This window comes from Pygocentrus nattereri, chromosome 18 (genome assembly GCF_015220715.1).
Source record: "Pygocentrus nattereri isolate fPygNat1 chromosome 18, fPygNat1.pri, whole genome shotgun sequence".
Taxonomy (NCBI): Eukaryota; Metazoa; Chordata; class Actinopteri; order Characiformes; family Serrasalmidae; genus Pygocentrus; species Pygocentrus nattereri.
This window is the reverse complement of record NC_051228.1, coordinates 20773426-20788054: the sequence shown is the minus strand read 5'-3', so window position 1 is coordinate 20788054 and position 14629 is coordinate 20773426. Positions and strand designations below refer to the sequence as shown.

At 38.1% G+C, this 14629-nt stretch overlaps 1 protein-coding gene across 2 annotated transcripts in view; it reads left to right on the top strand.

Annotated features, from left to right (window-relative positions):
- unc13bb (unc-13 homolog Bb (C. elegans)) overlaps nucleotides 1-14629 on the top strand; it is a 162822-nt gene that overhangs the window by 52342 nt on the left and 95851 nt on the right. For both annotated transcript variants that reach the window (XM_037547066.1, XM_037547065.1), the window contains exons 3-5: nucleotides 261-360; nucleotides 12392-12509; nucleotides 13693-13816. In XM_037547066.1, the coding sequence (XP_037402963.1) occupies nucleotides 261-360; nucleotides 12392-12509; nucleotides 13693-13816 (342 nt within the window). The remainder of the gene's footprint in view (nucleotides 1-260; nucleotides 361-12391; nucleotides 12510-13692; nucleotides 13817-14629) is intronic.

The window sequence follows — 14629 nt, the reverse complement described above, 5'->3', positions numbered from 1 at the left end:
TCCTTTGTTGGATTTTCACGTGTTCTGCACCTCTTATGAATTCATTCATCTGAAGTGCACATGGATTTGTCAGAAACATTTTTCCTTCTTCTATAACGGATTCCTGAGGTACATGGTTTACAGCAGTGATGCTGTGGAATAATAATTTCTGTGAAGTGCGCATGCATTTGTAATACAATATTATTTTATGTCTGTAAATCATTATGTAAATTATGTCATTAAAAATGTGCCTTTCTCTGTCTTTTGTATCTTCACACCAGACAAGTTCAATGCCTATGTGACCCTGAAAGTGCAGAATGTCAAGAGTACGACCATCACTGTGCGAGGAGACCAGCCATGCTGGGAGCAGGACTTCATGTTGTAAGTAAACAGTACCCAACAGCACTAACCAGGCTGATAGTGAATGAGGCCCAAAGTGTTATTGATACCATCACATGAATGAGGCCATGCTAACTTGTCCTTTCATTCAGTGTTAGGCTCATTCTCCATTTAGAGTAGGGAAAATATGTCACACAGGTCGCAGGGCTTGAAAAGATGCTTAAAATGCTTAAATAATACTTTTCCCTTATATTTTCTCAGGTTTTTCTTTTTTTATCCTGTTTCATAGTCGCTCTGCATATGTAAAACAGCCCATCACAACACCAATTTTCAACATTTTAACGTAAAACTATATTTTTAAGAGGTTTAACTGAATTTGTATAAAACAGATTAATGTTTGGTTTTTATAACATTACTGTTATACTACATTTAAAAATATGTATTTTATTTAAAGAATTCATTTGTCACGGAGATTTTGGTCACTGGTGTTATCAGGACTCTTGCGTTACATTTTACAGTATTTTCAGTTCTATTAAACTGCTTCTTGGGTGAAGGCTTGTAATAATAATTTTGTTTATCGGGCAGCAGATAACTCCTACGCATCACTTGTGTTATGTGGATTAATGGCTGGGTAATTAATTTTGTCAGAATAATGCCAAATATCATTTTTATTACTGATTTTAAATGGTTGTACAGGGTCACCTGACCACCAGTGGGTCAGCCAATTTACAAAGTCCTAGGTTTTAGCTATAATGTCACTGGAGTCACAATCACTGGTGTTACAACATATTCATATAACACCAGTGACTGTAAAATATGTTTGGAATTAAGCTCTCCTTTTTTTGCACACATGACAATAGGAGATGTTAATGGACCTATTAAGATTATTTAGTTTTAGGATGAAAGAAATAGATTTAAAAATATATATATCCACCTGAATTGGATATGTCATTCTCCAAACAGCAACGTTATCATTACTGCATTCAGTGAGTTTTTGTCGTGTTAGGGTTGTATTGCCATGCAGGAAATTAGACAAAATCTAATCCACTTGCATGAGAAACTAATGTGCAAAACGTGGCAGACAACAAAACTGTCTCCATCTGTCCCCATTCACTTCCATTCATGCTAAATGTATTATTAAAGTATTTATTGATATCAATGTTTGCATTTTTTAGTTTAAATATATCTTTTGCACCACACTGTTTTCAGTGCCAGTTATCATTGTGTTAATGAGGTTGTGCTAACTGGTGCTCTTTTCTGTCAATTACTGCTAGTGTTAAAACTCACTTACTTAACTTTACATACAAAATTCAATACATCCGTTTCAAATGATGTAATCGTCATGGTCTACATGCTTCCAGGCATCCTTTACGTTGGCATGGATGTTAAGCAGTAATTCAGAGGCAGACCAGAACAACAAACATAAGAACTATGGAGGAGGTGTTTATAACGTACCCATAGATGTACGTACATAGATGCAGTGTTGAGGCAATGCATCCACTATGTTGGAGTGGTTAAGATCCGCTCATAAACAAATACACATGTGGCGAAAAATTAGTTTCGTCATAATCCACAGAAACAGATTAATCTAGGTTGCACAACTTCCCTCGGTATGATTTATTTCTGTAGTAACTGATTTTGCTGGCTAGTATTCTGTCTAATGCCAACACCTGACATTAAAAACCAAATTCAGTGCGGGCTCTAGTAGAAACAGAATCTCACACATCAGCGAATCCCTAACTGTGTACATCACGTCTAATCGTGCACATAAAGATGAAATAAACCCCCTAAAATGCAGTAAGAAGGACGATGCTATAGGTGACTTGTTTTCAAGTTGGCCTGTTCGCCAGCTTCTTGTTCTAATTTTTCTTTTCCAGCAGTTACGTTCTGGTGCCTGAGGCTGCACCATTTAAACTGCCACTTTATAATGGTACCGAAAACAGTCCTGCAGCGATGTTGACCACCTCAAAATGATGGCGCCATTGTCCTGCCTGGCTCAGACCATTTTCATTCATTGCTACACACTTTAATACAATGGTTCTTCGAGGGTTGTTTAGTAAAGAAAATGGCAAAATTACATGATTCCTTTGCATCGTGAAATGGTTCTATGTAGAACCTTTTTGAAAAGGGTTCTGTATGATGCCAAAGGGTGCTATATAGAGCCATTTTCAAAAATGTTCTAAACAGAAGCACATATACAGCACATTGTCCATGAATCTGAAGAACCATTTCACAATGCAAAGGACCCTTTCATCACCCAGAGGGTTCTTTGAGTGTTCATGGTTCTATATAGAAACATTTTTCTTTACTAAAGAACCCTTGAAGAACCATAATTTTGTAGCGTTAGCATTTGTGAAGGATTGCTTCTATGAAATATGAAATATTTGGTGTGATTAAATGCCGTGTTTTGGAGAGGCACAGTGAGCCCATCGGGGAACAGATTTCTCCAAGGCTGATGGCCAAGCTTGGAGTGTCTTGTAAAGCCTTGTGCTGGCAAACTGATGATCTCCTCCAGGCTGTCTGTTTAACAACACGGATAATCAGGCTGGATTTCACTGTGCAATAGCTTATCACTCTCAGCATCACAGACCTGCTGGCCTCTTAAAGACGCATGCTTTCTCAACCCGGCATTTTCTCATGTGCAAAAGAATTTTTTAAAATAATTTTCAAAACTATTATTATTATTATCAAAAGAGATGTAATACGTGCTAAAAATGATTATACAAATATATTAATATATGCTTTCATTTTAATAATATATACAGTCTATTCATTGTTCATAATATTCATTGTTTACAATAAATATATTTATTATATATAAAAAACACCATGTCAAAATCAAGCTAGTCAGTACAAGTACATTTTTTTGGAAGATATTTCTCAGGAAATTAGACAAAATATAATCCACTTGCATGAGAAACAACTGTGCAACACCTGGTAGAAACCAAAACTGTCCCCATCAGATAAACAGCACTTACAGCTTTCATCTTTGAGAGAGAGGAGAAAATCAAGCTGCTTCAGAAAACAAGCTGCTTCTGAAAACATCCAGAGGTGTTTCTGTCCATCCTTCCACTGTGAGAAGAGAACTCAGTGCTATGGGTCTGAAAGGATGTGTAGCTGTCAAGAAGCCTTACTGAAAAGGAGACACATCAAACAAAGAATCTGAACAATGAACTGACCACTCCAGAGTCCAGACCCCAACATCACTGAATGTCTTTGGATTACTTCAGAAAGTGAGCAACTAATGTCTAAGGCTGAACCTTGGTGGTGTGTCTGCAGATTTCTTTGAGAAACTGAAAGTGAGTCTCCTGAAAAGACTGAAAGCTGAAAGAGTAACATATTAAACACTGAAAAGGGGATTATTATGTTTATTTGTTGAGTTAAATATGTGAATAATAATTAATGCAAGTGAAATAATGGAAGGGTGATCTCAAACATTTACCTAGTACTATATATTTGAAGTAAAATACATAAAATATTGAAAATTACAGATGTTATTCATGTACATGTGATTAGACTGCTGGTGTCATATTAGAGTTTGAGAATATTAACAAAATGTCACTAAGCTTTAAGATCAACCTGAGCACACAAATCGATTGTGTGTGAGCGAGAGGAGAGCTTTCAGGACCCAGTCCAGCTGTAGATACACCTGCCACCTGAATGAAGTGAACAGCGTGAGGTCTGGTGTTGGCATGGTGTGTCTTTATGGCCCTTTTGCCAAGAAAGTGGCAGACTGTCTCTTGTCTGATTTCCTGGAATGTGGAGGTAGTTTTTTTTTTTTTTTTTTTTTTTTTCCTGCACATCCGCCACACGGTAACTGTACCTACTCTCGTAAGAATAAATGGAATTGTGAATGTCTCACAAACTTTACCATCTGATAGCTTATTTCTTTGCCCACTTCTCTGAAGCCATTTCTTCTGAGGCCGTTTGAAACGACCCGTTTTGCCTGATGAACGAGAGCTGAGATGTGTTTTTTACTCAAGACCGAAGACCAGACCGTTGGTGTGTTTTGCTGAAGCAGCTAATCTTAATACAAAGTTGAAGACTGACAACAGCCCTGCTTTCTTAAAGCTGCACTAAATATACACTGTGTTTTGGTGACTTCTCTGGTGGAAATGTGTAATTGCACACAACATGGGGAAATCAATTGTGCAGCACGGGTTTTGCTCCGGACTGATGTAAATTAAAGATTCCCAAAATTAAAATATTTTGTATTATGGCCTAGACATAAATAAAGTACAATATGGCCTAGCATATTGGAGCAAGTGCCCTAAAACAAGCTTCCTTAGTAGGGTGTAAGAGGAAGGAAAAACACTTTATAGGAAGCGCGTGAACTTATGAACTTCTCAAGGCCGAACGGCCAAGATGGAAAAACACCAGCACTCATGCTAGGGTGTGTTAGGATGTGCCTGGTACAGTGTCTTTTTTAAAAAATGATACAGACCGGACTTGCAGATAATATTTCCACATGACCCCATATGATAGATGTATGGATATCAATTTGGACATAATGGTGGTGTCATGAGATTAGGAAATAACAAAAAAGGGGTGGGGTGACACCACCCCATCCTTACTGAGGGTGTAAAATATGTGTACAAACCCTGTATCTGTGTGAGTGTTGCCTGAGGGCTTCTGGGAAACATTCTCCATGCTCAAGAAGGAATAAATGACCTGCACTTCTGAAATCCGAAGTCTTCTCGCATTTTTTAGTTCGTTTGATTCTTTTATTTTCTTTCAACAAACTATTAAATTCGTCTCATTTTATCAACCATAGATAATACCTAGGCTTAGTGGTTGAATAAGTGTCGAGTGACGACAGGACCTGCCCTTTCCCAAGTGGACAAATATGATGATAGAAGTAGAATTCTAAGAGATCTCAGTCAAAACTTGGTGAAGGGTTGTGGTATGTGAGTAAATTATCTACTACTGTCATCATATATTCATCAGTATAGTCTAAATATCAAGCCAGAGCTTCTATTTGAGACTGTGTGTGTGTGTGTGTGTGTGAGACATTAACGTAATACAAAAGACGTACAGTGTGGTGTGAAAAACTCCCGACCCAATGCCTCTGACTTGTAAATGATTATCTCAGGCTTTACAGAGTGACTCACAGCTACACACACTCACCATATTTTAGAGTTTTTTTTTACTCTCCTGACTTAGTAATGATGCTTCTTTCAGCTCCAACAGTAAAACCTTGCATGTTGTACACTGTCAAAAAAAAAGATACTGTGCAGGGTTTTTTTTGTTCATCAAGGTACAATGTAAGTGTACCTTTAAAGGTACAACAGTGGTTTTAAGGTCCAATAGTGTACCTTAAATAAGTAATGGACCTATTTATAACCTAATGTTTTAAAACAGAACAATAACATAAAGTTGGAGACAAGACAGGGTATGTAGAGTTAATATTTAATTATTACAAGTACTGAAAATATACCCTAGGGTTATATTATAGGGTTACCTTAGCGACAGTTTTGTACCTCTGTTTCTGAGAGTTTGACTAATATGGTGACGTGATGGTTCATAGTAGGAAAGAAATTCACTCAGGTACTGAGGGGCGAGTCCATTTAGAGCTTTATAAGTCAATAATAGAATTTTATAATCAATGTGAAATTTAACTGGTAACCAGTGCAGGGCTGATAAAACTGGGCTAATATGGTCAAATTTTCTGGTTCTTGTGAGGACTCTGGCTGCAGCGTTCTGAACTAGCTGAAGCTTGTTGAGGCTTTTGCTTGGACATCTCGACAGCAGGGCATTACAGTAATCTAGACTTGAAGTAATAAAAGCATGAACTAGTTTTTCTGCATCTTGTAAAGATGATGCATTTCTTATTTAGCGATATTTCTGCGAAGATGCAGGAAGGCTGTTCTACTGATATTAGTTATATGTGCGTCGAAGGACAGATCAAAGTCTATCACGACACAAAGATTTTTAACAGATGAGCTTGATGCAACTGAGAAAGTGTTAAGTTTAAGCATTAAGCCAGACAGTTTGTTTCTAGCTGCTTTTGGACGCAGAAGCAGGACCTCTGTTTTATCCGTGTTAAGTAAGAGAAGGTTACTCAACATCCAGTCTTTTATGTCTTTTACACAGTCCTCTATCTTGCCAAGTTTGATTTTATCATCCGGTTCGCTTGATTTGTATAACTGAGTGTCATCAGCATAGCAGTGGAAATTTATACGGTGTTTACTGATAATGGTGCCCAATGGTAACATATAAATTGTGAATAATATAGGCCCAAAAACAGAGCCTTGTGGAACACCATACTTTACTTTTGCAAGGACAGATGATTCACCCTTTACATTAATGAACTGATAGCGAACCTGTAGGAATCGGATCTAAAATACTGGTAGATGATTTTGCCTATACGCAGCCATCCACACTCTGTATAACAGCGCTCAAACTAAACCTCAATTTACCGGGCTATAATAAAACTATACTAAAGTTAAAAAAAAGAGTTCAGAGTTTGTCTGTTTTTGTCATATTGCCAGATCATACTTCGACATTTTGTCAGTACATGATATCACAGTGTTTGATTTTTCTGAGATTGGATAAGTTTGGAACAAACAAGAAGAGCCTGTAGAAACTATGAATGCAGTGATCACCAGCTTACATACTGTGATACAGTAAATCCAATTAACATGGCTCTCTTTGTAATGGAACATGCAGTTCAGAAGTGTTTATTTAATGACCGGATCCACCACATGCTCAGAAATGTACATAGTGAAGTAATTTATGCCTGTAATGATAAAACGTTATGTTGCCCACCCCTAGTGAGAGTGCAGCGAGAAACATGCTGCCAAATACATTTACAATAATCCTCTATACTTCTGAAGCTAGAAAATCAGATACATATTACCTCACCAGTTAGCATCGTGCTAACTGCATGAGTCATATTTTGCTCAAAGTATTCTTAAATATACTTGCTTATGTGGTTTCTGACACTGCATGACATACTGTGATCTAAAAAAAATCTATAAAAATGGACAAAAGTGTGGACAAAAGAAAAAAAAAAACACATCACACCATCAAGATCGTTGCTGCTCTGTTTTTGGCATTGAAGCATCTTTACATACTTTAAGGCAAGTGTATGATGTCGTTACTTGTTAGCTGCATTAGCCTCATAACTCAAGTACAAAACTATAGGAGCAAACGTCAGACACCAAACTTGTTTTGATATTCAGTTGGGGGGACAGGTGTGTTTGGGGGGGGGGGGGGGCAACCTGTTTCACTGTGTGATGGGGTATGGAAGGCCTACTTGATTAACATGAGCTAGCATCAGCCTCAAAAGTGACATAATTGATCTACTGCCTTTTATGAGCCAAAATTGTTTTCTCACTTAATGTTGTTTATTTTTATAGCTGCACTTAAGATGCAGTTGGTTATTAGTTTGAAAGTCCCATTAGCGAAGTTTACAGTCATATAGGCTGCTGTCTGGATTGCTGGAAATGATGTCTGAAATAGGAGGTCGTAATATTGTTACTGTTCTTTCCTTCCTCATGTATGTGTAGGTTTTGTTGATTTAATAAGTGGACACATTCTCAGAGAACATTTTAATCCACAATTACTGTTTATTTGCTGAACCTAACATACTGGGGTCAAACAGAATGTGCAGAAATGGGCAGAAATGCAGTGTGTTCTGTGTAGAGTGTAGAGGATGTTTTCACTTATTTTCGTTATATTCGTTTTCTGAGGCCGGACTGAATTCATTCTCCAGTCTTTGGTAGATGTTATCTTAAAGGGTTTTAGGTGCAGCCTATAAAACAATAACCTGGTCTCAGGAACCAGAAATGTACTTATGTACTTAGTACTTAAGCCAGTTTAATGACTGCATGCATTCTCTTCTAGTTTGACTCCAGAAGATCCAGATGTCCCCCTGAACAGGAGTCCTTATAGTGTGTCTTTGCTCTCAGAGAAGCATTACAGATAATAAGATAATACACAAGACGCCGTCCCCTGAGGGAACAGTGCAGGCTACCAGAGGGAATTAGAAAGCAGCCACAGACAATGTATTGCCTCCTAATTGTTAGAGGTTCCTAGAGGGAATTGGTGGAAATGGGTCCCTTTAAGCAAACGTGGCCATTTCATAGTTAAAGTAACAGCACTTTAAAGGGTTATGCCATAATATAAAGACATAAAGGCTTATTTCTATTGAGTCTGTTGTGTAGTGAATCAAAGCACAAACCTTTTTGAAGGAATTTGCTTGTATGTTGGCTTTTCCCAGGACCGAGACCAGCCCTGCTGTTTGATTCATGATGGCTTCAAAGCTTATGTAAGTTTAAAGGGGAATTCCACCAATGCTCGTCTGCATAATTCAGTAGTGGAGATGTAAACAAAGTCGTTAGGAACGGTTTGGTCTGAGATGGTTAATTGTAGAGACTCCGATTTCTTTACAGTCGTGATGATAGGAACCAGGGGTCACCATTGACTACAACACAAATATAGACACAATTTTATTTGCTATCGCAAACCACCAATTTGGTTTCCGTAGTTTCCACAACTTTCCGTAGAACTGAGAATTTCTCTCCGGCCCACTCTACTTTGTTTCTCATTGGTTTGTTTATGCAGAAATAAAAACAAAACAAAAAAACAGTGGAATTCCCCTTCAAGATTGGCGATATTAACTTGTAAACTAACCATTTGGCATGCATAATTTTATCAGTGTATTCTGAAGGTGGAATATTAGACAATGTACAGAATAGTCCACAGCATTTTGCTCTGCCCAGTCAGGCTGTTATAAGAAGTGTTTCATGTGAGGTGTGTGAATGGAACACAATCCAGGCAATCAGAACAAAGCTCATTTACATATAAAGCACAGTATCTAAAATAACCGGTTTAATTCTGAGGTTTAAAGAGAGGTTAGGAAATTGTCATGTTAGCATATATTATGGTAAGAAATCTCTTTTAGACTAATTATAGCTCATAACACAATCTTATATGACAAACCTGCAGTGCTCAGATGGGTATCATCAGTTATGAAATCTTGCGTCATGACGTTTTGGGCTACAACCCGTCTCCATAGCAACCAATCAACTTGTAATTACTCTGGCCCTCTGTTGCTGCTGCTGAGTGTCTTTTTTTAAGGAAATAAAAGGAAGAAATAAATAAATAAACAAAGTAAACATGCGCGTTCTTCATCATGCTGTCCTCTGGCTGGGAGTCGTCTGGTCCTCGCTGCACTTAGCAGACAATTGAGGGAATAAATGAATAATGAATGGATTTCAGAGCGCTGCTCTCATGGTGCTTTTGCAAGAGCGCTGGTTAGAGATGAAGAGATGGAAGGATGTAAGAAGTGTTTACAGCCAGTAGAAATGCATGGATCCAACTGATGTTTCAACAAACACCCATTTCATAATGTCACACATCAGTTCAGCGTTAATGTAACAAAGGTTAATTCCAAATGTCTATCCATCCGATCACCTGGAAATGTTCACACAAAGGGGAGTTTAACCCATTTCACAAAATTCCGAGAGGCTTGATGTAGGGTTGGGTTAATTAATATTTCAAATGAACTGTTCAGAACATATTATTGTGGTATACAATATTACAGTTGGGGGGTGGTGGTTGTAGTGGTGGTGGTGGTGGTGATGGTTTTTGAGGTTTTTCCTGCTTTTAAATTTTCCGTCAGTGCCACCTAACAGTGACCCTACTAAAATTTAAATAAGTTAAATATGCCGCTGTAGCCGTTCAGATGTAGAATAGAAATGTGACATTGCATCATTTTAAGTACTATCGACGTTTTAAGTAAGAAGGTTTACCTTCTTACTCTTATGCCACTCAACCCGAGTGTAAAGTGAAATGCTCTATTCCAGAGAAGCCACGGTGCTGTATTTGATGTATTCATGGGTTGTGTGTAATTTTAGGTGTGTCAATTAACGTTTAATCACTAACGTCTAACACAAGAATCTGCCAAAATTTGCATCCCTCATTAAAGTTAAAACACTGGACACTGGAACCTTCCTGGGATATTCAATACAATAAAAGTACAATACATACTTTTAAAGATGCTGAAACCTGTTGGAAGTGGTGTGTGTTTGATCTGTTGTTTCTCTGCGTGATGCACCTGGTATTAATAAAGCTGGAGGACGTGTTTTAATGATCTCCGCTCTTTCATACTGAACTGCTCCTGTCTTCTTTTGTCTGGTCTCATCGTGTCGTATGAAGCAGCGTCTTACAGACAGCATGTGTGGAGATCAGACGCTGTAGGAGAGGAAAGATGAATGAAGTGTGTTTATACACTGTGGGTGTTTGTATGAGCGCAAGAACAGCACAGAACGTGCCTTGATTTGACCACACTATGCACACACAATGTGCCTCAAATGAAAACTGTTTAGTAAGGCTGCACAGAGGACTGCACACTGCACAGTCCTGTCCACTAACTACTCGCTCATGAGGCGCAACGTTTAAAAGCCTCAGCGAGATCAGCTTGAGACAGAACTAAAGTTCAGAGACGAAGAGAGAGCTGCGTTACCAAGTTAACATTCTTTCTTTCTGCAGAGGAGACCATTTTACTCCAGCTGCGAAAACAGAGTGTGTGAAATGATGGCATGGACTGCAAGCGCATGTTGCAGCCACATTGTGACGCATTTTGTACTATATTTTGTGCTAAAGTTTGGCTTAACACTTCCTCTAATGCGCATGTGTCAGGCTTCAGTCCTCGTGGGCCAAAACACTGCATACTTCCACCCTCTGTCTCATCAAAAACACCTGATTCAGCTCATTGTCTAATTAGCACGGCCTTCATGAACTGAATTCAGAGCGTTAGATGAGGGTAAATGCTAATTTCTGCTGCTCTTTGGCCCACAAGGTCCCCAGTTTGACATGCCTGCTCTAATGCTTCAAATTTGGAAAATGTGTTTCATGCCTTTGTGAAATCTAGATTGGATGTGCTGTATGTTGGAATAAGCAAAGCACCTCTTGCTCGTCTATAACTAGTTAGCAGCCAGAATATAAAGTGGTGAAAAGAAAAGAGACTCCAGTTTTTAGCATCTTTACACTGGCTCCCAGCACATTACAGAATACATCAAATGGCACTGATGGTTTTTATGGCCTTGGATGATCGTGGACATGCTTTGTATGTATGTACCCTCTAGATCTTTAAGGTCTGTGTCCCAAACACGTTTAACTGTTATACTGTCTCAAACAAAAATGCTTTTGCTATCACCGCAAAGACTTTGGAATAGTATTCCAAGTGACCAGATGTTTCATCTGGAGATGTTTTTAAAACTAAGCATAAAACACACTTTTACTGATTAGCATTTAAACTGTTGAACTGTAGATTAAGGACTGTACAATGTTGTGTTAATGTACATTGGTAGTGATCAGAGGGTGTAAATACTGTTTAAATTTCATTGTAAAGCACTTTGGTTTTAAATGTGCTATATAGATCAAATTTACTTACTGGACAAAACCAATTTTAATGCACAATTTCTATGTTTTGTTATATTGTTTCTCCCGGTTTGTTAAATTCAGGAAATAAATTGCAAGTGTGCATTAAAATTGCAATTGTGTATTAAAATGTGCAGACATGTGGTCTTTGTAGAGGAGTGTTAACTTATTTTCACTGAGAAAATCACTAAAACATATAAAACACAATAAAATATTGACTAGGGGTACACAAACTTTTGAATATGACCTTATAAACCAGCAAGAGAAGCAGTATTAGTTGCTTGTATTCTGGGATTCTGTGCAGCAGTACAGCAAAAACATGCCCTCAAATTTGTGAGTGTGTGTGTGTGTGTGTGTGTGTGTGTGTGTGTGTGTGTGTGTGTGTGTATATATATATATATATATATATATATATATATATATATATATATATATATAATATGTATAATATGTATATGTGTGTGTGTCCGTGTGTCCACATATAATCTTTATTTATTCATTTATTTATTTATTTTAAATCTCAGTCTACAAGTAAACATGAAACATTACACAAATACTATAATTAGTTTGGATATCTGTATAGTTGAATAACCGCACACATCTCCCTATAAAAAGTAATAAAAAATGACTATTCAGAATAAAAAAACTAAAATGAAGCACCTCTGCTCTCTGTGTGCGCCTGCAGTGAGATCAGTCGGCTGGACCTGGGCCTGATTGTGGAGGTATGGAACAAAGGCCTGATCTGGGACACCATGCTGGGAACGGCGTGGATTCCTCTCAAAAGCATCCGGCAGTCAGAGGAGGTGAGATCATCCTACATAAATAAAATCACCCATAATTAATTGATATACAGACATGAAGAACATATACTCTGACCGCCCACTTCATCCATCTCCTTGTATCTGCACTCCTTGTCCAGTTTATGAGCTCCACTAATCACATAGGAGCACTTTATATTTCTGCAGTTACAGGCTGTAGTCCATCTGTTTCTCTGCATAGTTTGTTAAGCCCCTTTCACCCTGTTCTGCATTGGTCAGGACCCCAGGTCAGGATCGTTCTCAGCGTTGCAGTGACTCTGACGTGGTGGTGGTGGTGTGTTAGTGTGTTGTGCTTGTAAGAGTGGATAAGACACAGTAGTGTTTCAGGAGATTTTAAACACTATGTTCACTCACTGTCCAGTCTGTTAGACATCCCTAACTGTAGACGTAAAGTCAAAGACAATAATTAATTCATCCTCTTGTCCTTCATCAGTGGTCACAGGATGCTGTTGGCTGGATATTTTTGGTTGGTCTACTGTCCTCAGTCTAGCAGCAACACTGAGGTGTTTAAAACTCCAGCAGCACTGCTGTGTCTGATCCACTCACACTAGCGCTGCACACTCTAACACGTCACCACCTACAGCAGCGTCACACAGAGTTTTTGTCCATAGGCGGAGCCTTATTTTAGCCACGCCCCTGCATTTTAGAGCAGGAAGACTGAATCCCTGTCCCTCATGGCACATGGTGAGCAGTTAGATCACATTGTTTTGAAGTCTCCCAAAGTCTGAAAATCAGTGTGGAACGTTAAGAATTTTAATCAAGTCACATAAAAGTCCCAAAATGTGTTTTGAACTCTCAGAAAAAAGTGAACGGCGCATGAGCAAGACAACCTTTTCATGCGCTTTGTTTTAAAAACTTGGTTGTTTTAGTTTTTTGATACTGTGTTAAAAACTGTACATGCTTACTAAAGCCCCTTTATTACTGACACAAACTCTCCTGGCAGTTTAGTGTTGACATCCTCTTTGTTTATGCTGGACAGCCTTTGACCACCCCTCACTTCCATTTCATCACGGCTTTTCCTTTGGTTGATTAGTGTGGAAAGGCTTTAAGTCTTTAAGGAGCTGTTTGTTTACTATTGCATAGTCACATGCAATAGCCCAGTTCTCTTTTTATTAAAGTTGGCTGTTGTTATTCTTAATAAGTAATTATACCCAATTACTTTTATCAGGAAGGTCCAGGAGAATGGACGTTTCTGGACTCTGAGGTTTTGATGAAAGCAGATGAAATATATGGCACCAAAAACCCCACTCCTCATAGAGTTCTGCTGGATACACGCTTCGAGCTGCCCTTTGGTGAGATGCCTGGTTTATATTCTTGTCCTGTATGATACGTTATCGTGGAGTTAAATGACATCATTATAGTCTTTTCTGGGTACATGATGGGTATGGTCAGTATGTCTAAAACAACTGACAACAAAATGTATTAATAGTTTTAAAAAGAAATAGTGGTATTATTAATTAATTTATTAATTTATTGTTAATGCATTATTGACTCTAACTTCAACCCCCCTGATATATGTCTTAGCAGACGTTATGGCCAGCATGGCAGAAACTGGCAGCCACTTTTCCACTACGAGTCCTCATTACTGATCAGCCTGAAATAATGGCACTTGCAGTTCAGTGGTATTGAACTGTATTAGTTTGGGTTTGTGGGCAGCTGCTCATGTTGCTGTTGCTGTTCCATCTGTGTCCTTTATCCAGTGTTTCCCCATTGATTTACTTAAATGTCATTAAGGTTGAGTGAGTCTCAGAGAGAACACTGCCATCTTAAAGGAGCTTCACCCAAAAATGCTAACATGGCTTCAAAAGAACACATGTGACCGTCTCTTGATGGGAAGCATTAAGGATGAAGTAACCCAGGGGTGTCAAACTCAACATTTTTTTGATATGCCCACTAAAAGGGCCATATTAGAAATTCTCATGAAATCTGGTGGCCAGCTGTGCTTTAATTTAATTTTTACATAACATTTTCCCAACTGGCCATGATTTATTTAAAATATGCCAAAACTAAAATGGCAAAAAATAGGCACTGAATAGTGAATAACAATGAAAAATTATTTTAAATAAAAACAATTGTTTTCTGTAAAAACAGTAGTTTATATTAGC